The following is a 26,133-nucleotide window of genomic DNA, read 5'->3' as shown; positions in this document are numbered from 1 at the left end:
TTTTGTTTATAATGATTTCATTGAATTTTTTTGTCTATTTCCTTTTAAAGTCCTTTGAACTTTGAAAGGTGTCAAATGCTCCCTGACATCTACGAATGTGTAGAGGCGCTTTCCTGGAAGGTTGCTGGAACTCTGTACGATGACCATGAACTCTTGAACTACCTAAACATCATAGTAGAAACATGGACAGCTCAAAAGCATAATACAATGACATCATTTTTTTGACCTGAACTAATATTTGTCTGGTTTTTTGTTTTGTTTTGGCTATTAGTGTGTGCCATTTATCTATACCAGGGTAAGTCAAAAAAGTAGTGCTGTGAAGTCAGATACCTTAACAGAAACATCAGAATGAATGGCTACTGTTTCTGCACATAACTCTCCATCTAAGATGACTGACTTCTGCAGGCAGTTTCCATTTCTCCAACCCTTTCTTCCCCGAAGAATTTTGTGCTCTTCTCCTAACACAGCATCAAAGCAGCGGTGGATGTATCCTCAAGGAGCTCAAAATTGTGTTCCTTTTCAATTCTCTTTAGGTTCAGGATCAAAATGCAGTCTGAAGGGGCAGGATCAAGCTGCAGGTTGGTGGGGTAAGGTTTCCCAAGGAAATTTTCTCATGGTAGTCCTTGCTACTCATGAAAGAATGAGCACTGACCTGATGGGAAACATTTCCCCGGTGCAACTTTCTGGCATTTTTCTCGATGATGTTTTACGTTTTCTTGAAATTTATAATAAGCCTCCATGATCATGTGTCCTTCGAGAAATGTATCAAGATACATATGTAACCCCTGTTAACTCCCCAAAATGTGAACTAGACTCTGTGCTTTGGATTTAACTGGCCCAACAGACCCCTTGGGAAGCCACTATTTTGACTTTTTTTTTTTTAAGTCACCCTTATGAGACCGAGAAAGGAGCCCTGGTAGCATAAAGTGAATGTAAAAAGAAAAGATGAGAAACTGAACAAAATATGTCACAGTACATTGAGAAGATGACAAAGGGGATTATAAGAAATGTGCACGAAGTTATGCAAAGATAGACAAAATGTACACAAAGGGGCCCATGTGGAGGTTATTGACAAAGTCCATGTAATGGGAGAATTGTGATGCAATGAAAAGATCCACGAGATATTCAACAATGGACTCAAACATAACAATTGTGAGCCTGGCACAGGCTTGGGTGGTGTTTCATTCTGTTTTGCACAGGCTCACAACTATGAGTCACAACTGACTCAGTAGCACCTTACAATAACATAAGAAATAACGATTATAAACAAGCGGCCACCTAGCTCAGAAGCAACAAAGCCCACACGGAAGAAGCACACCAGCCTGTGTGATCTCGAGGTGTCGACAGGATCAGGTATCAAAGGAAAAAAATATCATTGTGAATGAAGGGGAGTACAGAGTGGAGACCCAAAGCCCACTTGTAGGCAACTAGACATCTCCTTACAGAAGGGTCTCAGGGAGTAGACGAGCCAGTCAGGGTGCAGTGTAGCAACAATGAAACACAGCTTTCCTCTAGTTCCTAAATGCTTCCCCCCTCCCCACTGTCATGATCCCAATTCTACCTTACAAGTCCAGCTAGACCAGAGGATGGACACTGGTAATGATAGGAACTGGAAACAGGGAATCTAGGACGTATGATCTGTTCAGGACCAGTGCTGAGAGTGGCGATACTGGGAGGGTGGAAGGAAGGGGGTGGGGGATAGAAAGGGAAACCGATTACAAGGAGCTACATATAACCTCTGCCCTGGGGAATGGACAACAGGAAAGTGGGTGAAGGGAGATGTTGGACAGTGTAATATATGACAAAATAACAATTTATAAATTATTAAGGGCTCATGAGGGAGAGGGTGGCAGGGAGGGAGGGCAAAAATGAAGATCTATGCCAAGGGCTCAAGTAGAAAGCAAATGTTTTGAGGATGATGGTAACAACTGTACAAATATGCTTGACAAAAAAGTATATATGTATGGATTGTGTTAAGAGTTGTATGAGCCCCTAATAAAATGATTTAAAAAAATTGCTAGAACGCAGAAACAAGAAAAAAAATCTTCGAGGATCCTCTATGTTCCTTTTGTTTTTATGTGGGAGCTGCAGCACATGGGTTTTCTAATTTTTCTAATGATCAGTTATTTTTGCCCATTTCAGCTTTTACTAAACTGACTTAGAACTTCTTAGAGACAGCTCAGATTGAGAACCGAATTTCCCAGGGTTTCTGGTATTAAATCAGACTCTACAGCTAGACTGGAGACGTGATTTTTTAGGGTTTTTATTTGGTTATATCACTTCAAATTTAGTAACAATAAATGAGAAATAATTGAAGTTATTTAAAGAATATTATGAACATAAAATAAGAATAACTGGGTTTAATGAAATACAAAATTAAAAAGCTTTAAAAAAGCATGCTTGGCATTTCTCAAGCTGAGTGAACCAAAGAAATTCAAGCTTTTATAGTTGCATTATTGAAGGATTTGCTGGATAATATACTGAATGACACTAAGCCAAACCAAACTCACTGCCATCAAGTTAATTCTGACTTTGTGACCCTTCCGGATTGGGGAGAGTTGCCCCTGTGGATTTCTGAGGCTTTATTCTTTACAGGAGTAAAAAGCTATAAAAATATGGAAGGAACAAACAACGAGTTTATGAAAAAAGAATTGGTCAGTGTTCCAACCATTTCAGGATATAGCATATGATCAAGTACTAATGGTATTGAAGGAAGAAGTCCAAGCTTCATGAAGGTGTTAGCAAAAAATTAGGATCCCGGAATTGACAGAATTCCATCTGCGATGCTTCTACGATGCTGGAAGTATTCATCAATGCTAAGACATTTGGAAGGCAGCTTCCTGGCTAATGGGATGGACAATGACTGTGTTTGTGTCCATTCCAAAGAAAGGTGAAGCAACAGAATGCAAACATTACCAAGCAATAATACCACATCCAAGAAGAGTTTTGCTGAATTAAACAGAAGTAGCAGCACACAGGGAGCTGTCAGAAATTGTGCACATTGGACTGTGGATTACAATGAATTATGGAGAACTTGGCGTAGAATGAGAATGTCCGAACACTTCATTATGTTCATGTCAAACCTGTATGTACATAGACAAAGAGGCAGTTGTTCAAACAAAAACTGATCTTGCATGATTTAAAATCAGGAAAGGTGTATCCCTTTACCATATGATGGGCTTCAAAATTTGGGTACCCCCTCCTACTTAATTCAATCTGTATGCTGAGCAAATAACTAGAAAAGCCGGACTATAAGAAGAATATGGTGTCAGGACTAGAGGAAAACTCACTATTGTTAATGCTGTTAAATCGGTTCTGATTTAGCCACCCTATGCAGAACAGAATGAAACACTGCCCGGTCCTGTCCCATCCTCAAATTGTTACATTTGAGCCCACTGTTGCACCCACTATGTCAATTCATCTCGAGGAGCCTCCTCTTTTTAATGATCCTCTACCAAGCATGATGTCTTTTTCCAGGAACAGCTGTTGACATTTCCAAAGTCTCATCACCCTCACTTCTAAGGAGCATTCAGACTGTAGTTCTTCCAAGACTGATTTGTTCTGGCAGTCCCTGGCCCTTTCAATAGTCTTTGCCAACACTAGAATTCAAATGCAGATCCTTCAGTCTTCCTCAGTCGTTGTCCAACTTTCACATGCATATGAGACTATTGAAAATATCATAGGTATTAAAAATACCAGGTGGTGTATCTTATGCCTCAAAATGACATTTTTGCTTTTTAACAGTTTTAAGAGATCTTGGCATAATTGCCCAGTGAAATATGCCATTTAATTTGCTGACTGCTGCTTCCATGACCATTGGTGGTAGATGCACTCCTTACAACTTCAGCTTTTTCTTGGTTTATCACGATGTCTTCTCTTGGTCCTGTTGTGAGGAGTTTGGTTTTCTTTACATTGAGTTGCAATCCGTACTGAAGCGTGCAATCTTGACAGTCATCAGCAAGTGCTTTGAGTCCTCACTTTCAGCAAGCAAAGTTGTGTCATCTGTGTATCACAAGTTAGTAATAAATCTTCCTCTAATCCCGATACTACATTCTTCATGAAGTCCAAAATATTGACTCAGTGTACAGAGTATGGGGAATGGATAAATCCTGACACAGAATTTTCCTGAATTTTAAACTATGTAGCTTTCCCAGTTCTATTCAAATGACTACCTCTTGGTCTAAGTTCAGGTTCCATGATGTTATCCACAGTTTGTCATGAGTTGAATGCTTGCTCACAATTCATAAAACATCACAAACATTCATGTAACATCTTTCTGGTAATCTTTGCTTTCAGGCAAGACCCATCTGATGCCAACAGTGGTACTCTCTTGCCTTGTCCTCTTCTGAATCCAGCCTGAATTTCTCTCAGCTCCCTGCCAATGTACTGCTGTGACCGTTTTTAAATGATCTTCAGCAAAATTTTACTTGTAATGTATTTTAATGTTATTGTTTGATATTTCCCACATTCTATTTGTCACCTTTCTTTGGATAGACACAAATATGGATCTTTAACAGTTAGCCGGGTAGCCGTCTTCCAAGTTTCTTGTCACAGACAAGTGAGTGCTTCCAGTGCTTCATCAGCTTGTTGAAACATTTCAGCTGGTTTTCCACATATTCCTGGAGGCTTGTTTTTCTGCTAATTCTTTCAATGCAGCTTGGACTTTTCCCTTCAGAACCATCGGTTCTTGAGCATATGCAACCTCTTGAAAAAGGTGAACATCACAGTTCTCCTAAAACAGTCCTAACTGGGTTAGAGGGCAGTGGAGGAGGCCTGACTTATTAGGGTGGAAAGGATAACCAATACAGGTACCATTTTAAGTCGCCTTTCCCTCCAACAGAGCGTAAAACTCTCACTGCAATCGAGACAATGCTAACCCATGGCACCCTCACAGGTAGGGCAGAATTGTGAGTTTCCGAGACTGTAACTGTTTACCAATAGAAAGCCCGCCTTTCCCCTAGGCGGGCACCTTGCAGTCAGGAGACCAACGAGTAATGTCTACGCCACTGGGGCTCCTTTTCACCAGGGTTCCTCAGGACCTTCGGCTAGGTATTTTTTTCGTTCTATGAGAAGGCGAGTAAAAGCCAGCCCGGACTGCTGGCGTTTCAGGAGTGGAATTACACATGGAGCTTGAGACCCCTATCCCGGAACCAAAATCACCTGCCTCCTCTGGCTTCCGACAGGGCAAACAACTTCCGGCGCGTTCCTACCCGGTAACAGCTCCCCGCGCAGCGTTCTAAGGCTGGGCGCGCCCCGCCGGGACTGTACCCCGGAAGAGACGCGCTGCACTCTAAGGACGTCACGCGGGATGCCTGTCTGTGGAGTAGCTTGTACGAGAGACACACAAACGCCCCTACTCGCTAGGTTTTCTGACGGAGCGCAAGCAGGACCCTGTGCACGTACTTTAAAGCTTCCGTCTCGGAAAGCGCCTTTAGGAACCGGGCGCATGCGTCCGTGACGAAACAAAGTGCGCCGGGGCGCCCGCGGCCTTCCGTCACCATGGCCGCGAGGGCGGGGCCAGGTCACGAGACCCGGGGGCGGGCCCAGGTCACGAGACCCGGGGGCGGGCCCGGAGGAGCGGTCCTCCAGTGTCCCAGCAGGCCCCGGCCCCGCTCCCCGCTCCCCTCCCCCCGGCCCCCGGCTGCGTGGCTGCTCGTTGGCTCCTGCGGACGGAAGCTCGGTTGGTGTGTCTCCAGAAGTTTCCTCGTTGGGCGGTGGCCGTGCTGATGTCCTAGGTTCTCCTAGCGATAGTAACTCCTAGGGATGGCAGCGGCCGCGGCGAGACCGACAACCCCCCAGAGGTGCGTGCTTGTTCTTTTCTTTGGTTTGGCTTTTGCTTTGTTTCTTAAGTGTGGGGTTAGTCGCTCTACTGAAGTCGTTGTGTCCCTGGCAGGTTTTCCCAGAGCCTCTCAGATGCTGTGATTGACGAGGACCCCCAGGCGGCGTTAGAGGTGAGACCTGCTCGCCTTTGCCCCTTGCCTTCGCGGAATCGGGCTTCGGCGGGTTCTGGCCGAGGCCCCCTCTCCCTGCGTCCCATCCCCAAATATTGAGTCTCCGCAGTCCTCCCGACCCCACGCAAGCTCTGTACACTACCCTGGTCCCCCTCTGTAGCTCCGCCCACTCCTGAGTAGCCTCTTACGCAGTGTGCTTCCCATCCGTCTTCGCTGCTTTGGATCTTAGGGGGAAATGTCATTTACGATTGGAAAGCAACCAACCAAACTCCCTGCCATCCAGTCGCTGCGTGTGGCAGGAGAGAATCTAACGTGACAATCATTGACCTTTATGAACTCCGTCCACTGGGGCAAAACCTTCCTGCCTTCCGAAAACTTTCATTGCGTCCTGTGTCTTGGTTTCTTGGTGCTACTGTGACAGAAATGCCACAAGTGGGTGGCCTTAATGTAAAACAAAAATGTATTTCTCACAGGTTAGGAGGGTAGAAGTCCAAATTCAGAGCACTGGCCACAATTTTGGGGGAAGATGTTGTTTCAACTTAGGTTACTCATTGGTCAACTCCGACTTCTAGGGACTCAGTAGGACAGACAGAGTAGAACTGTCCCATATGTTTCCAAGCAAACCACCTTATGTCTGTGCTGAGGAACAGCAGCTGGGTACTAGCTACTAACTTTCCCTGTTAAGGACTGAGAACTCAATCACAGCACTACTAGGGCTCCTTAGCTTCAGTAGCCTCACCTGTAATTCAAGTGATAAAAGTTAGGCCAGATCCCACACTGATCTAACAAAATTGTATGTTCACATAGGATTACACCCAAAGGTATAGGGGTCAGGACTCCAACACATACTTTGAGGAAGATTCAGTTCAATCCATAATACCGTGCCACTCTTGTTTTTATATATCAAATTAATTTGGGTGGTTACTACATGTAAAGTACAGCTTCGCTTACAGAACAGCTGTGTTTGTATGCAATGAAGACAAGCTGGAAAGATAGAAAAGAGCAAGAATGAAATAAACAAAAAGGAAACTTTGGCAAGAGCCTCTTTGCTGTGACTTCTAAAAGAAATTTAGTGCCTCGTACCCAGGTAGAAAGGAAAGCCAGTGGAAAGATTCTGGGATGGGAGTGAAGTTGGCCAAGGTAAGGATCAGTTGCAAGGTCCATTGACAAGAGTAGTCTGAACAAAGAATGGGAAGATGAGCATGCAGTGGAATCCAGGGGAGCTAGAGCTCTAGCTTGAACTTCAGGTCCAGGATTTTTTGGAATTTCCATGTAAAGACTTGCTTGAGTTTAAATTTGTTGTTAGGGACCTTAAGTTTTAAAGGTGATGTAAGGGCAGTCGTTTCAAGGATTCATCCAGCCTCCACGCCTTCTGAAAGTCTGGCACACATGAATTTGAAATTGTGATTTACATACCCCCTCTCCTTCCTTTTGAACAAGATTCTTCTGTAGACTCTTGGATCAAAATGTTTTGAGTAATGTAGTTGTGCACCTTCCACTTCTGGTCTCATGGTAAAGGAGGCAGTTGTTCATGGAGGCAATTAGCCACATATTCCATATCATTCCATTCCAGAATCTCCTTTTTCCTCTGCTGCGCCAGGTGAGTCATCTTGCCTTACTTTAAAAACATCATTGAGCAGTGAAGTGCACAAACACAGAAACAAAACTTCCTGCGATCAAGTTGATTCGGATTCACAGCAATCCTATAGGACACGGTAGAACTGATGCTGTTGGTTTCTGAGAATGTGACTTTTTACAGGGTAGAAAGCCTCATCTTTGTCCCGCACGAGTCTCATGCAGCTTGGTGTATTTTTGCAAGTGATAAGAAATCCCTATTTGGAGGCTTCCTTACCAGCCAGTAAAGTGCCTTACCCACCAGGTATACCTTCTTCTGACACCCAGCATCTGTTAGTTTTGCTTGTTCTTACACCGATGTGAACAGAATTATCCGACAGGTGTTCTTTGTATAAATACTCCATTTTATACTCAACTTTATCTAAGCTATACCCTAATTGTGTTAAACAATAGTTGATTTTCATTGCATTATAGGCCAGGCCTTTCCTGGGTTACTAGCGAGATCAGTTCTTAGCTGTGGCTTAAGAATTTATCAGTCCTTGGAACAGATGCGGAAGATTTATCTTTCGTCTAACTTTAGTGCTTGGAGCCTGTTCCGTGATTTAAAAACTCCATGAAAAAAAAAACACCCAAAACCCATAAAGGTCATGCGCGGCAACTACAAGGTGATTGGGAGGAAGAATTTGTTGTAGGTACGGGTCGGTTCAGTTAGGTAAGGATTCGTTAGCTTGTTTCCAAGTGAGTGCTTCAGGGATGGTGGCACCATGCTGCTTTGAGTGTGTGTGACTCTCTGCAGCCTTGTCAGTAGTTCAGTCTCACACATCAGGCTCCTCAAAAGACTCACTTGCCTCTCCCAAACATCCCATTTCAAGGCCCAGATCCATAATTTTTCTTGTTCCAGTTACCATGATGAATTACCTAAATTGTGAAAATTCCAGCCTGATTCTTTCTTGCTTCCTTGGCCGTGACTGTGGAAAAGTGGAACGAAAAGATAATGAAAATGTCCCTGTGCTTTTAGAATCATCCTGTATATATCTTAAAACATAGATATAATAAGTTTGGTATACCAAAAAAAACCCCACCACCACCAGAAACTAGTTCAACTCAAGGCAATTTCCTATGAGTTTCAGAGTTGAACTGTGTTCTTTTAATAGCTGATATATTTAAAGTAGATTGCTAGGCCATTCTTTCAAGATGTCTCTGGGTGATTGAACTCACACCTGTAGAATAGTAGTTGAGGAATTAACCATTTGTTTTTCCCAGGACATCCTTTTGTTTGGTATTTAAAACAACAACAAAACCCTGCCATCGAGTTGATGCCAACTAATAGTAGTGACCTTCTGAGGACAGGATAGAACGGTCCCAGTTCGGAGTTGCTGAGGCTAATGATTTGCAGGGAGTAGAAAGCCCCATCTTTCTCCCTCAGAGCAGCTGGTGGTTTTGAATTGTTGACCTGGTTAACCCAAAGCGTAACTACTATCTCACCAGGGTTCCTTATGTTTGGTCTAGTTCTGCTTCAACTAATAGCCTTTTGCCACGATGATTCCATTGTGGCATTGAAATTTGGTTCTTGCCTTTTTTGATAGACCTCTTTAGATGTTTTGCCACAGTTGCTGAAGACAAAGTGGGTGCATAAGCAAATGTGAAGAAAGCTGATGGTGCCTGGCTATCAAAAGATACAGCGTCTGGGGTCTTAAAGGCTTGAAGATAAGCAAGTGGCCATCTAGCTGTGAAGCAACAAAGCCCACATGGAAGAAGCACACCAGCCTGTGTGATCATAAGGTGTTGATAGGATCAGGTATCAGGCATCAAAGAACAAAAAAATCTTATCGTTGTGAATGAGGGGGAGTGCGGAGCGGAGACCCAAAGCCCATCTGTAGGCAATTGGACATCCTCTTGCAAAAGGATCACGGGGAGGAGACGAGCCAGTCAGGATGCAGTATAGCACTGATGAAGCATACAACTTTCCTCTAGTTCTTTAATGCTTCCTCTTTCCACTATCATGATCCCAATTCTTCCTTAACAAATCTGGCCAGACCAGGAAACACAAAGAATCCAGGACAGATAAACCCCTCAGGACCAATAAGAGTAGCGATACCAGGAGGGTAAAGGGAAGGTGGGGTCGAAAGGGGAAACCATTCACAATGATCCACCTAACCCTTTCCCAAGGGGATGGACAACAGAAAAGTGGGTGAAGGGAGACATTGGACAGTTTAAGTCATTAAAAAAATAATAATTTTTTAATTATCAAGGGTTCATAAGGAAGAAAGGATGGGGGAGGAAGGGGGAAAATGAGCTGATACTGAGGGTTCAAGTAGAAAGAAAATGTTTTGAGAATAGAAGGCAACAAATGTACAAATGTGCTTGATCACAATGTATGTCTGGTTTGTGATAAGAGTTGGAAGAGCCCCCAATAAAATGATTAAAAAAACTTTTTACCTTAAAAAACAAAACAAAAACCTTTTTACGTTTCCATGTTACTTTGTTGCTGAGGGTGCACACTGCAAACGGAACAGTGTTTTCATAGGTAACTGAGAGACACTGGTGATGTTCTTTGAGTTGAGCAGTCAGTTTCACCCTCTTTTTGAGTTTTTCTCCCTAACTCACTGCCCCTCCTCCTCTCTGTCAAGAGGCTATTGTCAAGTTTGAGCCCACATGGGTAATCCTTAAAAGAACAGGGTGTTAAGGCCAGCTTTTTTCCTACTTAAACCAAATGATTATTAGATTTTAGGGTGAACTTCAAGGGATAATTTTAGTTCAAGGTTATAAAAATGAAAACAGTTCAGGGGTTAATCTAGTTTTTTTTTAAAGCCTTAATGCTACTAAGCACTTACTCATCTCTTTTGTTCAGAGCATTGTAGTCAATATATTGTCCCACTGTGCCAACTCATCTTTTCGTATGTGTACAACTTAACAGCAGTTACAGCAGCCAGCTGTGCCCACACTGCCGGATCCAGTGTGAGTCTTCTGTCACTGCTATCACAGCCCTTGTTAAGTGCCATCTAGTTAGCTCTGACTCAGTGGCCCTGTGTGCGACTGAGCCCCCTGTACAACAGAATGAAACATGCCAGGTCTTGCGCCGTCCTCACAATTTGTTGGAGTGCTTTGTTGTAGCCACTGTGCCCTGCCCCTGGAGCCACTAATAAACTTGGTTCTTTTTATCTTGGCTTAGGTCACTCAGCATAGTATCTGCAAGCTGCATTCATTCTGTAGCACACATCAAGACTCCATTTCTTCTGCTGGCCCCTAGTAGTCGTATGTGTGTCTCACAGTATCCATTCATCTGCTGACGAGCTGTCTTTCCCATTTGGCTGTTGCGAGTAGTGCTGCAGTGAACACTGGTGTGTAGGTCTCCGTCTGCCCTCTCAGATCTTTTGGCTGTATTGCCAGAAGTGGCCTTGCTGGCTCATATGGTGGCTCTATTTTTAGATTTTGAGGACCCCACACTGTTTTCCACAACAGCTGACCATTTGGCATTTCTAACAGCAGTGGCTAAGGGTTCCACTTTCCCCACGCTCTCTCTCACCAACATTTGTTACTTTTGTGTATGTGTATTTTTTCCCCTCTTGGCCATTTCTTGGGTGTGAAATGATATACCTCATTGTGGTTTTGATTTGCATCTCTCTAATGGTTGCATCTCTCTAATGAGCATCTTTTCATGTCTTTGGTGAAATGTCTATTCAAGTTATTTGCCCATTTTATGATTGAATATTTGTCATTTTGTTAAGTTACCTTTTATGCATACATAAAAGGTTTTATGTATATTGTGACTATTAGATTTTTGCTAGCTCATATGGTGTCTGGAGATAGCTCTTTTCTCTTTTTGCTAAATCTTTTGATGAACAAAAACTTAAACTTTTTTAAAAGGATTTCACTTTTTTAGCCTTTTGTGTATGTGGGTGTGTTAACTTTTTGTGAACTAGGTGGGATTTTACATTTCAGATCACTTCAGTATATAACAATTTAAATATCAAACCTCCTAATAGGTTGTCTTTCCTTTTTTTCTTCCTGAAGCTTTTTGTTTATTAAGTTTTATTGCCATATAATTCACATCATACAATTCAGTAGTTCAGTCTTGTTAACAAGAATTGGTCTATCATCTCCACAATTTTATCGCGTTTACTTCTTTATTCCCTCCCCTCCCCCAAGAAACCATTAATGCAGTCAAGTGTCTGTAGCTTTACCCAGCTGGGTTTCATATACGGAAGAGACACAAATCCACACCATGTCGCGGACCGCCAAGTTGTGCGCTGAGAGCGTCGGAGCCAAGCCGGGCTGGTCAGGATGAGCACGGACATGCAGCTCGCCGTCTTCGCCAACATGCTGGGCGTGTCGCCTTCTTGCTTGTCGTTCTCTATCACTACGTGGCCGTCAACAATCCCAAGAAGCAGGACTGAGAGGGGCGCTTTCTCAGCCCCAGGGTTCCAGGACCTAGTCTGAGGCAAGATGGAGGGTGTGAGGCCCGCCCTCACCCTTCACTTCATCCCTTCTACCCATCACAACATACAAAGCAACTATGCCTGGAGCTTTCCAAACAACTTTTATCTCCTCAAAGTCTTCCTTAACCCTGTGGAACAAGAAGCTGCCACGGAATAGGGCCCACTATAGGGGCTGCTGGCTTTTGTAGCCCCCCAATATAGAAATATAGATATCTATATTTTTTGTGATAAAAAAAAATCCAAACCACTGTTCTCTGCATGACACTAAGGTAATTCACATCCCTGCCCTATGGCCAGAGGGGATTCATTATTCTCTGAGGATGCGTCGTATTCATCTTGTGTATGTCGTGAGGTTGGTTTATCCATTTTTCCACCGAGGGGCATGTAGGTCGTTCTTCCTGCTTGTGTTGTGAATAGTACTGCGGTGGACATGACTGTGTATGTTATGGCTCCTATTTCTTTGGAAGAATGGTAAGTGGGATTCCTGCAGCATAGGGTATTTTTATTCCCCGTTGTTTGAGGAAACACAGACCACTGCCCACTTTTGCAGCCCCATCAGCAGTTTATGAAGGTTCTACTTTCTCGATACTCTCTCCAGCAGATGTTATTCTGGATTTTTGTTTTTGGGTGTTTCCCCCCCAATTTTTTGAAAACTTTACTATCAGTGCAGGTGTGTGGTGGTATTTCATCATTGTTTTGATTTGCATTTCTCGAATGGCTAGTGGTTACAAGCATTTTTTCCATGTTTATTGGCAGCCTGGATGTTGTCATTGGTGAACTGTCTGTTTATATCCTCTGTCCATTTTTTAATTGAATTATTCGTCTTGTTCGGGTGTTGCAGTTTTCTGTAGATTTTAGAAATTAGTCCCCCAAAAAGAAAAGAAAATAGTCCCTTGTCTGAAATATCATTGCAAAAAAGTTTCTCCCAGTTTGTGGTCTCTTTTCACGCTTGATGAAGTTTTTTGATGCACATACGAATCTTATTTTTAGTAGGCCCAGCCATCTCTTTTGTCTTCTGCTGTGGATGTATTTTTCTTTATGTTTGATGTTGTGTTTATGCCCTGTATTCGAGTCCTTACATTTGTCCTTATTATTTCATCGATGATCTTTATAGTTTTAGGGCATATATTCAGTCTTTAATCCATCTTGAGTTTGTTCGTGTGGCTGGAGTGAGGTAAGGGCCCTGCTTCATTTTTCTGTAATAGCTCAGTCTTTTCTATGATTCTGGGTCTGGTTCCACTTCCCCCCTCTGTCCAGGACCGTCTAATGTGATCCTTTTCACAGTAGTTGGCACTGATAGCCAGACAACGTCTGGCTCTTCTGATTTCAGGGCTGTGGAGGCTGATAGTTGTGTGGTCCATTAGCTCACTCGACTAAAAATAGGTGTCTTTTGATTTCTGTCATTTTCTTCCTTGCTTGATGAGAAGACTAAGGTTTGCATCTTCGCCTGTAAGACCCTTGTCAGTGTTCATCAAAGTAGAATGTAGAACATTGTTTTTGTGGAACTATGCTTCACTATTTGACTTTGATGCCCTTCCTCCCTGCCCTCCCTAAACTATGATCCGCATGCTCTAGGCCCAGTACCTCATTCCCTCAAGCTGTTTGGTTTGGTTAAAGTCATAGGCTAGAACATAAGTCCTCAGATTTATTTGGTCGTCTCCATCATTTTTAGAAAAAATACTTAAGCACCCCCCCCAGCAATTAAAAGCTTTTGTTCTATACCCCATAATTCAGGATAAAGTCTAGGTATCTGCTTTTGCAAGACCCCTCCACTGTCACCCCCGTCATTCCAGCACCCACCAGGGGCTGGTATCTCTCACTTGGGGAAACAGTGGGCTAGACAATTATAAAAGCAAACTGCCATTCACTTGGTTCCAGCTCATAGCAACCCTGTAGGACAAGGTAGAACTGCCCCTGTGGGTTCCCAAGACTGTAACTCTTTCCGGGAGTAGAAAGCCTCATCTTTCTCTTTTGGAGCAGCTTGTGGTTTTGAACTGTTGACCTTGTGGATTGCAGCCTAACATGTAACATGTTACAGGGTTCCTGGGCTAGACAATAGATAAATGTGTTAATTTAGTTGAAGGCAAAGGGAACATACAATAATATAAGCTGGTTAAAAAAAATGATGTAAGCAGGGCAAGACATCAGAAAGTTTGTAGGAGCTAAAAGCAATAGAAGCAAATACTGCTATATGCAATTTGGCAGTGGTAGTGATGTCTACAAATGGAGGCTCAGATGCACATGCAGGCAAAGCAGGTATGGGCAGGAGAGTGAGGGTGTACTTATGAATGGGTAATATTTGACCTAGGATATTTGTACATGTTTATTTACCTCTGCTGCAATATATCCCAGAATGTTGTGGTGCATATGAGGACAAAAGTTTTTACTTTCTGTGGTCCCATTTACTTATTTTGTCCTTTGCTGTTAGTGTTGTTAGTGATACTAGGTAACCATTCAACCCTGTGCCTTAAAGGGTTAGTTTTAGTTCTACACTGTCCTGTAGCGTTGCTGTGAGTTAAGATTAACCCTAGGGCTATGGGTTTGAGCTTTTGATTTTGATTAGTGAGATAAAGATCCTATTTCATTTTTAAAAAATCATTGTATTGGGGACTTGTACAATTCTTATCACAATCCATACATACATCCATTGTGTCAAGCGCATATGTACATTTGTTGCCATCATTTTCAAAACATTTGCCTTCCACTTGAGCCCTTAATATCGGCTGCTCATTTTCCCCTTCCCTCCCCACTCCCCCCTACCTCATGAACCCTTCATCATTCATAAATTATTATTTTGTCATATGTTACACACTCTGACATATCCCTACACCCTCTTCTCTGTTGTCCATCCCCCAGGGAGGAGGCTATGCTTAGATTCTAGTAATCAGTTCCCCCTTTCTACCCCACATTCCCTCCACCCTCCAGGCATCACCACTCTCACCACTGGTCCTGAAGGGATCATCTGTCCTACATTCCCTGGGTTTCCAGTTGCTATCTGTATCGGTGAACATCCTCTAGTCTAGCCAGCCTTGTAAGGTAGAATTGGGATCATGATAGTGGGGGGGAGAGGAGGGAGGGCGAGGGGAGAGAAGCATTTAAGAACTAGAGGAAAGTTATATGTTTCATCATCGCTACCCTGCACCCTGACTGGCTCATCTTCTCCCCACAACTCTTCAGTAAGGGGGTGTCCGGTTGGCTACCGATGGGCTTTGAGTCTCCCCTCTCCACTCACCCACATTTACAATGATATGATTTTTTGTTTCTTGATGCTTGATACCTGATCCCTTTGACAGCTCGTGGTCACAGTCTGATGTGCTTCTTCCATGTGGGCTTTATTGCTTCTGAACTAGATGGCCACTTGTTTATCTTTGAGCCTCCAAGACCCCAGACGCTATATCTTTTGATAGCTGGGCACCATCAGCTTTCTTCACCACACTTGTTTATGCACACAATTGTCTTTGTTGATCATATGAGGAAGATGGGCACCCACCGATAAGAATTTTGTTCTTTGATGCCTGATAACTGGTCCCTTCTACACCTTGTGGTCAGACAGGCTGGTGTGCTTCTTCCATGTGGCCTTTGACGCTTCTCAGCTCTATGGCCGCTTGTTTATCTTTAAGCCTTTAAGACCCCAGACGCTATATCTTTTGATAGCCAGGCACGGTCAGCTTTCTTCACCACATTTGCTTATGCACACATTTTTCTTCAGCAATCGTGTCAGGAAGGTGTGCATCCTGGAATGCCAATTTAATAGAACAACGTGTTCTTACATTGAGTAAGTGCTTGAGTGGAGGCCCAATGTCCATCTGCTGCCTTAGTACTAAACCTATAAACATATGCACATAGATCTGTTTTCCTATACTCTTATATAAATATACTTACATATGTACATTCCAGTCTTTAGCCCTCTATACCCTTTGTCACCTAATTCTTTCCTCTATTTCCTTTACTTTCCTCTTGTCCCACTATCATGCTCAGCCTTCATTTGGGTTTCAGTAATTTCTCTCGGTTACCTTGCCCTTGCTGAATCCCTACCAGGCCGCTTACATTCTCCTTGCTGCTGATTTTGGATCACTTATTGCTCCCCTGTCCCTGGGTTGGTCAACGCCACCTCCTTACCCTCTCTTCCCACTCATGTGTCCTCCCGGAACCATTGGTCCCATTGTTTTCTCCTCCAGATTATTCATCAATTCTATCTTATCTAGATATATCTGTAGAGATAATAATATGCACCCCAAATCAAGTCATAGCAAGATAGGTGATGAGTGAGAACACAGTGATGACAACAAAAAAGGAAACCAATTACCCATAGAAGAATAAATTAATTAAAAGGAAAAAATTTTAAAAGAAAGAAAAACTTGTAAATAGATCAAGGTCTGATTTTTGATCTCTAGGCGTGTCCTTCAGTCAGGTCTAATGTGGTGCCATGCTTTGGCCTCAGAGTCTGTCCTTTGTACTCCCTCCGGGGCTCCCTGCTCTGCTCCCATGGTTGCTCTGCTGCACGCTTTTAGTGGTTTGCCTCGGTGTCACAGAGTCAGTCTGGGCCAGTCCCGACACTGAGTCTCCAGTGTTGTCCCCCTTAGGGCCCTGGCCCATCAAGGGATGGCCGGCGTGGCTCATAGTGGGATCAACCTTATTGTCCACTGTGTCCATTGGCTGTTCAGTGCAGGGAGATCGTCCTCCAGGCCTGATGGGCCAGGATGTGCTCCACTCTCTCTTCCTCCCCCTTCATTTGCTCCCATTTGCTCTGATCAGACATGCCCCTCTCCCCCAGTTACAGCTTTAGTGCCTTCTTCTCAAGTACATTCTTCTGGGGTGTGGGCAGTTGTCCACGTAGCTGGTATGGGGGCCGAGCCCTCAGGCCCCCCTATTTCATTTTTATACTTGTGGAAATCTAATTTTTCCAGCATCATTTATTGACGAGACCTTTTCCATCAAATGGAAACAAACCAGTGTAGGTTGATGTCTAGACTAAATTCTGTTACATTGATCTATGTGTATATTGCTATACCACTCTCGAGCTGGCTTGATTACTATAGCTATCTGTGTTGTACCATCAAGAACTGGGAGTCCTCCTGCTTTGTTCTTCTCTTGCAGCATTGTTTGAGCTATTCCAGGTTTTGATAATGCTTAGTTTACTTCACGGTAGCGCGGTAACTGTCTCTTCTGAAACCAACAATTGAATTGGGTCTTACAAGTTTCTTTGCAAATTGATTATTTGAAATTCCAAAGCTCTTACTGAAAAAAATACTGTTTTATTTATTTTTGTACCTTCTATGGCTGGTGTGTTTATACTACATACATGTATTTAGATATACTTTTTGAATTCGTGATTTAGATAACCACATTAACCCAGAGAATCCTTATTGACACATAGTATGCCTGGTTTCTTACAGAGGAGTGAATGCATAGAAGTTTGGTTTGAGGCTATATTTAAGTAGACAGGTAAGAGGTTATCTATATTTAGATAAGAGTTTGTGGTAAGATTTTTTTACTTCAGAATTCTATAAAGTAATAGAAAACCATATATATTTGCAAATAACATGGTTGTGTGAGTGAAACCAGTAAATTAATGTAATTAGAAGGTGTCAGTGTTGTTTGGTGGTTAAAGCAGATAGGGTTTGAATCCTGTCTCTGGCACCATCTTGTCACTAACTGGGAAGTGGAAGAATGAAGTTAGTACACATCTAGGACAGGAACTGTCTAGTCACTGGAACCAGCTGATCCAGAGTCCTGTGGTGTTTGAAGAACAGCAAAGAGACTGGTGGCCAGAGTAGAAAACAAGGGAAAAATTAAGAGATGCGATCCCAGAGACAGCAAGGGGTCAGGTGAGGGGAGCGTAGTAGGTCACTGGGAGGACTTGGACTTTTTGCTTTGAGGGAAAGGGTAAGCATTTGGAGAGTTTTGAGCAAAGACACAATAACAAGATCTGATTTATATTACTGCTTGCATTGGGGTGATTGGGCTCACGTTGTTTGTATTGTAAATATATTTTGAATTTATATATAAAGCACAGTATACATTGCTTCTGAGAATCACACTGTTGGTTAAAGAAAAGTCCAGCACACATAGGTGGCTGTTGAAAGAATTATACTCTAAGAAAGCTCCAAAATCCCTGGGGGGCAGGGGGTGGGCAGTAGCCTACTATAGGCTTGCCCAAACTTGCTTCTTGGTATCATCACCCTATGCTCTCTTCTTGTGCCATCCCTGTTCCAGCTCCACTAGGCTAGTGGAAGTTTGATCTCCCAACTGCCCTCTATCTCACAGGTAAATTAATGGTGAGTCAGTGATAGCATTCTCAAATATACTGCTTTTTCATGTGGGAGACCTAGGTTCAGGCACATCTGCAATCTACATAATGTCTCTCACTGTACGTTTATGTGTTTCTATGATGCTGATTGAATTTTAAGCAGAGTTTATAGATTGAGACTAGAGAGAAAGGCCTGGTGATCTGCTTCCAAAAATCCGCCAGTGAAAACCCTGTATAAATCACAATGCTTGCTCGATCTTGTATGCCAAGTTGCCATGTGTTGGGGTCAACCCAATGTCATCTGAACATTGCCATCACCTGTAAGATATTACACGGTTTCTAGGCGCTAAACAGAATGCGGTATTCTCTTATGCTTGTCTACCATTGGCTGAGGACAGAGTGTCCGGTGAGCTTGAATGTGTGTGTATTGATAACTTTTAACTTCCCTGTGCTCCAGACTTCAGGTTTATTTGTTTTCTTTCAAATGGACACCTTCACATTTTTCTAGGCATCAGAGTCTGTATGATCTTTGAGTCTTTTCCAAATTAAATGGGAGAAATCTGTAATGGTCAATATATAATAACTGTATATTATATTAGAATTAGTGATAATAATTGCTGTTTAATGGATTCTTACTATAGGCTAAGAACTAAGTGCTTTATATAGAAATTGCATTAGATTATGGGGTGTTTGGGGAAGCGGTGGCGGGGTAAAGGGAGAATGATTTTCTTATAAGGAACAGCTTCCAAACTTGTTTCCCTTCTATCTTTCCTCTAAATAGCTTATGATACGTTTATATGATTAAGAAACATTTAATTAGAATTTGATAGCTTTTAGGAAATATATTTACTGACACCACATTTTTATTTGTAGGAGCTGACTAAGGCTTTGGAACAGAAACCAGATGATGCACAGTATTATTGTCAAAGAGCCTATTGTCACATTCTTCTCGGGAATTACTATGGTAACTTTCCTTATAAAAGTATATTGTCTCCTTTTGAGTTAATTATAAGTTTTGTCCACGAAAATAACTCATTGAAATACATATTATCTTGGAAGATTTTTAACATAGTCTTTCATTTCAAGGTGAAGTACCTGAAATGTGATCAAAACATTGTTGAGCAACACCATTTAAATTTTGACTATTCTTCCTTTAGCAGGTGGAAACTTTATCCAGAGGTTATTCGTGGTGATGGGGTGTGCTAATAAAGAAGAGCAATGCATCTAACACTCACTGTGTTAAAGAATATTTAAGTGGAAAGCTCTTACTTGTTTTTTATATAGACTGTTTCTATATTCTTTTGTTTGTTTCTGTATTCTTTATGTAACTTTAAAAAATGACTCTGAATAAGGAAGCTTGCCAGGGAGAAGTTAAACTCCTTCAATCAAATGATATTAATGGTGTTAATGTAGAAATGAAATGTACTTTGTGAGTGGAGTTTTGGTCATTGACAGAAGAGTACTTACAAGGAAGTTACATACTAATTAAGAGGAAGAATTGTAACTTTTGATGGCAATATTTATTTGGATTATGTCTTGGGTTTTCCTAATTTAAAACCAGTTGACCTCTCCACCTTTTTGAAAACTCAGAAATCTAAGAATGATTCAAATTTTGACACAATATTTGGTAGTGTATGTAAGTAAATGATATAAAGATACTCCTTTCCTTCTTCACACAGATGCTGTTGCTGATGCAAAGAAATCTCTCACACTTAATCCAAATAATTCTACTGCTATGCTGAGGAAAGGGTATGCAGTAGCCACTTTTCTTGTTGGGCCTGGGTTATAGAAAGAAGGCACTAAAAAAAACAAAACAAAAAAAAAGTAGGCACTTAAGTTGTTGAGTAAACTCATTATAAACCTTGTATAAATAATAAAATTCTATATTGATACTTTTAATAGTTCGGATATTTTAAATATTGTCTAGTAACAACAATATGTGATAGGTGGCCTGTTAGTGTTTTAAAATGATGGAGTAATTTCAAGGTAGAGGTAAAACTGATGGATTTTAAGTTCCCTTTTTTGTCTATCATTTGGTATTTAAGGCATTTGATTAGAGAATATTCTTTAACCAAAATGAATAAAAAGCAAAAACAAATGTATTACTTGGATTCATAGCCACTCATAGGACAGTGTAGAAATGCTCTGTAGGGTGTCTGAGGTTCCATAGCATGTCCAAGGATGTAAATCTCCATAGGAACAGATAGCTTTTTCCTCCCATGGAGTGGGATTTTGAACCGCCGGTCTTGCAGATAGCAACCCAAATCTTAACCTACTGTGCCACCAGGGCTGCTTCCAAACTAGATAAGCTATATTTAATGATAGAATACCCTGTAAGTATACTTCATAGGCCAGTTGATGTCTTGATAGTGTGACATTATTCCTTAAGAAACTTCCTTAATTTTAAGTATTTGGAATAAATAAATATATACAATCATAGTCAAGAAATTCCTTCTGACATGAGTTCCATAGAATTCTAATGGAAAATAGTACTAGATATACAGCACTGTATTTTAGACAATTTTTTGGTTTGTTAGCATATACTTTGAAAGACAAATTCTCATAACAGTAGAGACTATTAGGATTTTTGTTGTTGTTTTAGAAAGAATGCTAGTTTCCATGATCTTATGTATGTTTGATATTTGTTTTTAATATCTCATGCCAGGATCTGTGACTACCATGAAAAAAATTATGCTGCTGCTATCGAGTCCTTCACAGAAGGTCTGAAATTAGATAGTAAGTATCAGAATTATACTTTTTCCCTTTTTATTTTGTTGTTGAGGATATACACAGCAGACGGAGCGACTCAACAGTTTCTACAGGTACAGCTTAGTGACAGTGATTACCTGTTCGACTTCCGTAACACAAGCTTACTGCCTCCTCAGGCTCTTAGCTAATCTCTTGAGTTGATGTTATCAGTTCCATCTCATCTCAAACTCAAACTCACTGCTATATAGTGGACTCAAGACTCTTCGCAACTTTATAGGACAGAGTAGAACTGCCTCTTTGGGATTCTGAAACGTGGGATCTGTCAGGAGTAGACAACTTCATCTTTCTCAGTTAGTGGGTTTGAAGTGCTAACCTCATGGTTAGCAACTCGATGTGTAACCCGCTCTGCCACCAGAGCTCCTTATTTGATTCTGAGAGCATAATGCTCAAAGCAGGCTGCTGCTTTTTCTTTCTTCCTTTCTTTTTTTTAACAAGTTAAGCTAAACTATTGTTCGGTTGTGGAATATTTTTGGTGTAAGGCTTGAAGGCTACTCCAGGGCAATTGTTTCAGAGCTTATCCACCCTTCATCTACCCGTCATGACTCCAAAGACTTTAGAGTCCATGAGAATTTGAAATTCTGTCTCGCATTTCCTTCTTTTGGTCAGGATAATCTGTGGAATGTGATCAAACTGTGAGGTAGTAGCAGCTGGTGTACCATCCAGTTCTTTTGGTCTCCTGGCAAAGGAGGCAAGTATTCATGCGGCAATTGGCTACACATTCTATGCCCTCCCCCTAGTCTTGGCTCTCCTGCTTGTGTGCCAGGTGAGTACACACTGTGTGCCTTGGATGGCCCTTGCCAGGAGTTCAGGCCTCAGGTACTCTGCAACAAACTAGGAGGCATCGAAGAACCACTAAATATGGTATAAAACCATGAAACCGTGACCCTAAACCTTCAAACCAAGAAATAAAGTTCTATGTTTGCTTATACACAGCGGCCTCTGCAGCTGCTGTTACTTTTCTTTTCACAGCATTGTGGGATCTGTCACACAACCGCTGTCACGTCAGGCTTTTGCAGGTTTACAGCTTACTGATGGCATTTATAATAACTGTACACTTAGGCTGTGTGATTTTTTTCATCACAGTGAACTCTTTTTCCCATCTCCTCACGCCTCTGGTAACTGGTAATAAACTTGATTTTCTAAGTGAGGTCATGCAATATTTGTCCTTTTGTGATTGAGATAATTTCACTCAGGATAATGTTTCCAAGCTCCATCTGGCCTGAATCATGTTTCAAGACCTCATTTGTCCTATTCATTAATAATCTTGTGTTTGTGTAGCACTTTTTGTTTACCTATGCACAGGAGATCTTAAATGCTGTAGTGAATTTTGTTAGTGTATTCGTGTAATGTTAGTTGCAGAAACCCAGCACCTTTTTTTGCTGCCTCATGACATTTCCTGTTTAATTTTGCAGAATTTTGAATTCACTTAAAATTGATTGAATTGGTCGTCCTTCAGCATTTAAATTACATAGAAGCATTAAATCAGGTGGCTTGAACTCTGCGGTGTCTTGTCTTTATAAATCAGAAGTGATTTATAAACCATAAACATTTCAAATATTCAGTGTGTTCCCTCTGCTTAGTCTGGTTTTATTTTTTTTAATGAAAACATAAGCATTTAAGTTGTTCTCTTATTCTGAATTCTGTTCATTTTAACTTATCAGATGCTGAGATGGAAAATCTTATACCAGTCTCTCATGGAGAAGTGAATTGTAAATTTGGGTAAAGTGATAGAGAGAAACATGGAGTTTTGAGAGTAATACTAGTTTTTAATATTATCTTTTTGAGAAGAATATGTGTTAATTATAGTGGTGTGGATATCTAGGCACATGTGTTGAAATAATTGTGAAAGCCAAGACTTCAGAAATCTGTGCAAGATAATAACATTCATAGTTTGTGAATCTCAGAAAATTATGGGCCAGATGATCTGACGTGCATCCTATCACTATCTTTATCCTGTGGTAGAGTGTTATTTCTACAACAGCGTTTCTTCACTCGGGATGATTCCTCTTCCCCGGGGACATTTGACAGTGTCTGGAAAGAGGATTGATGATCAAGACGCGGTAGAGGGTTATCTCTTGACGTCTGGTGAATAGGGGACAGCAATGTTAATGTACATCCCACAGGGCGGGCCTACCACAAGAACTCGGTTACACAAAGTCAGATGTGCTGCATTGAGAAAGTTGCTCTGAAATATTATATATTTAGTTCCTTTTTTTGTCCTTTAATGCTTTGAATGTTTGCTTCTTCTGCCTATTGATGCAAGAAAAGACTTATGGTCCAGATCTGCAAATGGAAACTACAAATGAAGACTGCTGCAGCTGGGCAGTAGGACTCGGTGATCACACGCTTGCTGTATGAATGATGTTCGTCCGCACTTAGCCAACCGCATCATAGTCTTACCACATTCTCAGTCTGCTTATTTCACACCTCGATACTTACTTGAAAACCTTAAGGAGAAATGAATTATTCGGTTCAGTCTTTATCTAAGGAACCCTAGTGGTGGTGTGCTTTCAAGTTGGGCTGCAATCCACAGGGTCAGCAGTTTGAAACCACCAGCTGGTGTGCACGAGAAAGAGTTTTATACTCCTGTAGTGAGTTAGAGTCTCAAACTCCCAGGGGCAGTTCTGACCTGTCTTATAGGGTCAATACGAGTCAGCATTGACTGGGAGGCAATGAATGTTGTTATTGTTGTGCTTTATCGCAACAAAGTTCTTTAATATTGTCATGCCATGCTATTGACTTTTCTCCCAGACTTTATACGTGGCATTCAGAAGACATTTTCTACATCTTGGGTAAAATTGCTATTGAGGATATTTAATTAAAATGCAATTTTATCTTTAGCTCCTGGAGAAATTTTTATTAAACTGTTAGGCTTTTACTCTGATTCCAAACTCAAACTCAGTGCCATCAAGTCAATTCCAACTGATAGTGACCCTGTTGGACGGCCCCTGTGGGTTTCCAAGAGTGTAACTGTTCGAGCGCAAAGTCTCTCTCTCCCTCCGAGTGGCTGGGGCTGTGAACTGCTGACCTAGCCCAACGCACAACCACGGTGCCACCAGAGTGCCCGTCAGTTATTAGGGTCAAACGTTGGTAACTTAAAATATTCCTATGTAAGGAAATGGGATTTGATTTACTGTTCAATTTGAATGGTTTAATAGGTTACTCATGTCTTCAGTTTTGATATACTAGCTTCTTAAAACAAATATAGCTTATATTCTGCATCACAAATTCTGCATATGTGTGCAGACTTTTGTTTAATTCCTTTTACAAATTAGGACTTTTTTTTAGATCAGGAAATTTTAAGAAAAATTTATTCCTTTTCATTTTTTAGTTGAATCTTGCAGTTAGCTTGAATTAGTAAGCTTTTATTTAGTGTGCTTTTAATAATCTTCCTTTTCTTTGAAAGACTTTATTGGTGTTTGCTTTTCCATTCCTACACAGTTTGACTTGTAGTGTTGATTGCATGCAGTCCTCGCGATGTAGGAGCACCCTTCCCACTTGCTCCTGTGTTGACTGTTTCTATCCATCCCTCTTTCTTCTCCCTTTTGGCCTTCTGGCTTTATTTTTGGCAAATGCTGCCCTCTTGATCTTGTGTGTTTGGTTCTGACATGCCTCTTGCCTCCTTGATGGTTACTGTTCACCTTCTAGGCCTGTGTCACTGAAACTTGAGCTCCAGGGACGAGTTCTCGAATCCTTTTTCTTCATGCCTATATCGTAGTAGCCACATTGACTGGTTAGATATAATCACTGTTCTTGTCAAGTTTTGTGTACATGTTTACATTGCTATCAGTACATACATAGTTCTTCATCTATAATCTCTTCTACCGTGTAACAAGGAGATAGCGGGTACACAAAACTCCATGAAGTAGAATGTGTTAGTAGAAAAAGTATGCTAGCATTCACGCCACTGAGGGCACAGAGGAAGTAGCTGTATTGGAGAGAAAACCGAGGTAGCGAGTGGCTTGTGGAGCCCAGCCTCACTGCCACTTGCCCGATCTCCATGCCATCCTCCTGAGGGCACACTGGTAAGGAAGCTCCTTTAAGAACAGGGGTAGCCCCCAGCGGTTGTCAGCGGTCCAGGCTAACCCAATGCCTGGGACAGTGTTACACTTTTGGAATAGGAAGCGCTGCCCAGGGAGGTCTGGCTCCATCACTGTTTTAGAGTTGTGGTCGCATAACCTCTGGCAGCATTTTGCACCTTCGAGAGTGGAGCAACTCCTCCTGGGGTCCTAGTCTGGACGCAAACATAAAAAAACCAGGGGTAGGGAAAATGTAGATTCTGTGCATCTGGTACCCACTAAAGTTGACTGTAGCTTATTTTTTTTTAACTCGTGAAATTTTACATAACAAAACATACCCCATCTCAACAATTTCTACATGTGAAATTCCATGATAATGATTATATTCTTTCATATATTTGACTACTCTTTATATCTTTTTCCAAAATATTTCACCACCGTGGCCATAAACTCGGGCTTGTAAGGCCCCCCCCATAAGGAAAGACTCTTGACTCTGCCCTCACACTCCTGCTACCCTGTAGTGGTCTTTGTTTTCTACATAATTGCTTTGCTTTCTATGCCCTGTGGTGACTGACTGATTTTACTCCACATGTTTTCAAGATTTCACCCCTGTGGTGGCATGTGTCAGAATTTCACTTGTCTTCATGACTAACGGGCGCACCCCTTTGTGTGCATGTGTACACTAGGTTTTCCTACCTGCGGTGGACATTGCCGATTTTCTCCATCATGAAAAGTAACACAGTGCACGTTGGGGGACAGTGCTGGTTTGTGTCTTGGTTTGTTTCGCCTCAGTGTGTACCTAGGATGGGATTGCTCAGTATATGGTTGTTCTGTGTAAAGCTTTTTAAGGAACCACCCACATTGTGTTTCATAATGACTGCACCATTTTGCATTCCTACCAGCAGTGGATGAGAATCCCAGCCTGTCTGTCATTTCACCAATGCTGCTGTTTTCCTAGTTTTTTAAATCACTGTCATCCCATTGGGGGTGAGGTACAGTATCTTGTTTTGATGTTCCTCTCCCTAATGTCCAATGAAAGGATGGTGGCAGTTGCTAACCGAAAAGGTGGTGGCTTGAACTCTGTGGTGTCTTGGTGGGAGGGAGATTGGCAGTGTCCTTCTATAAAGATT

General features: G+C 41.8%; 1 protein-coding gene, 1 non-coding gene and 1 pseudogene across 2 annotated transcripts in view; all 3 read left to right on the top strand.

Moving 5' to 3' along the window:
* Positions 1–5,601: 5,601 nt before the first annotated feature.
* The window catches only part of SUGT1 (SGT1 assembly cochaperone of MIS12 kinetochore complex), a 58,373-nt gene continuing 37,841 nt past the window's right edge, over positions 5,602–26,133 (top strand). Inside the window, exons 1-5 of the mRNA XM_075563007.1 lie at positions 5,602–5,801; positions 5,894–5,951; positions 19,089–19,179; positions 19,895–19,964; positions 20,881–20,951. Coding sequence (XP_075419122.1) covers positions 5,764–5,801; positions 5,894–5,951; positions 19,089–19,179; positions 19,895–19,964; positions 20,881–20,951 — 328 coding nt within the window. The 5' untranslated portion in view covers positions 5,602–5,763. The remainder of the gene's footprint in view (positions 5,802–5,893; positions 5,952–19,088; positions 19,180–19,894; positions 19,965–20,880; positions 20,952–26,133) is intronic.
* On the top strand, positions 11,811–12,109 carry LOC142461697 (dolichyl-diphosphooligosaccharide--protein glycosyltransferase subunit 4-like; annotated as a pseudogene).
* LOC142461971 (small nucleolar RNA SNORA74) lies at positions 25,042–25,233 on the top strand. Its single transcript, XR_012787127.1, has one exon. It is a non-coding gene; the product is annotated as a small nucleolar RNA SNORA74 (small nucleolar RNA).

Source organism: Tenrec ecaudatus, chromosome 11, assembly GCF_050624435.1.
Source record: "Tenrec ecaudatus isolate mTenEca1 chromosome 11, mTenEca1.hap1, whole genome shotgun sequence".
NCBI classification, from domain to species: Eukaryota; Metazoa; Chordata; class Mammalia; order Afrosoricida; family Tenrecidae; genus Tenrec; species Tenrec ecaudatus.
This window is presented reverse-complemented; position numbering and strand designations above follow the sequence as displayed.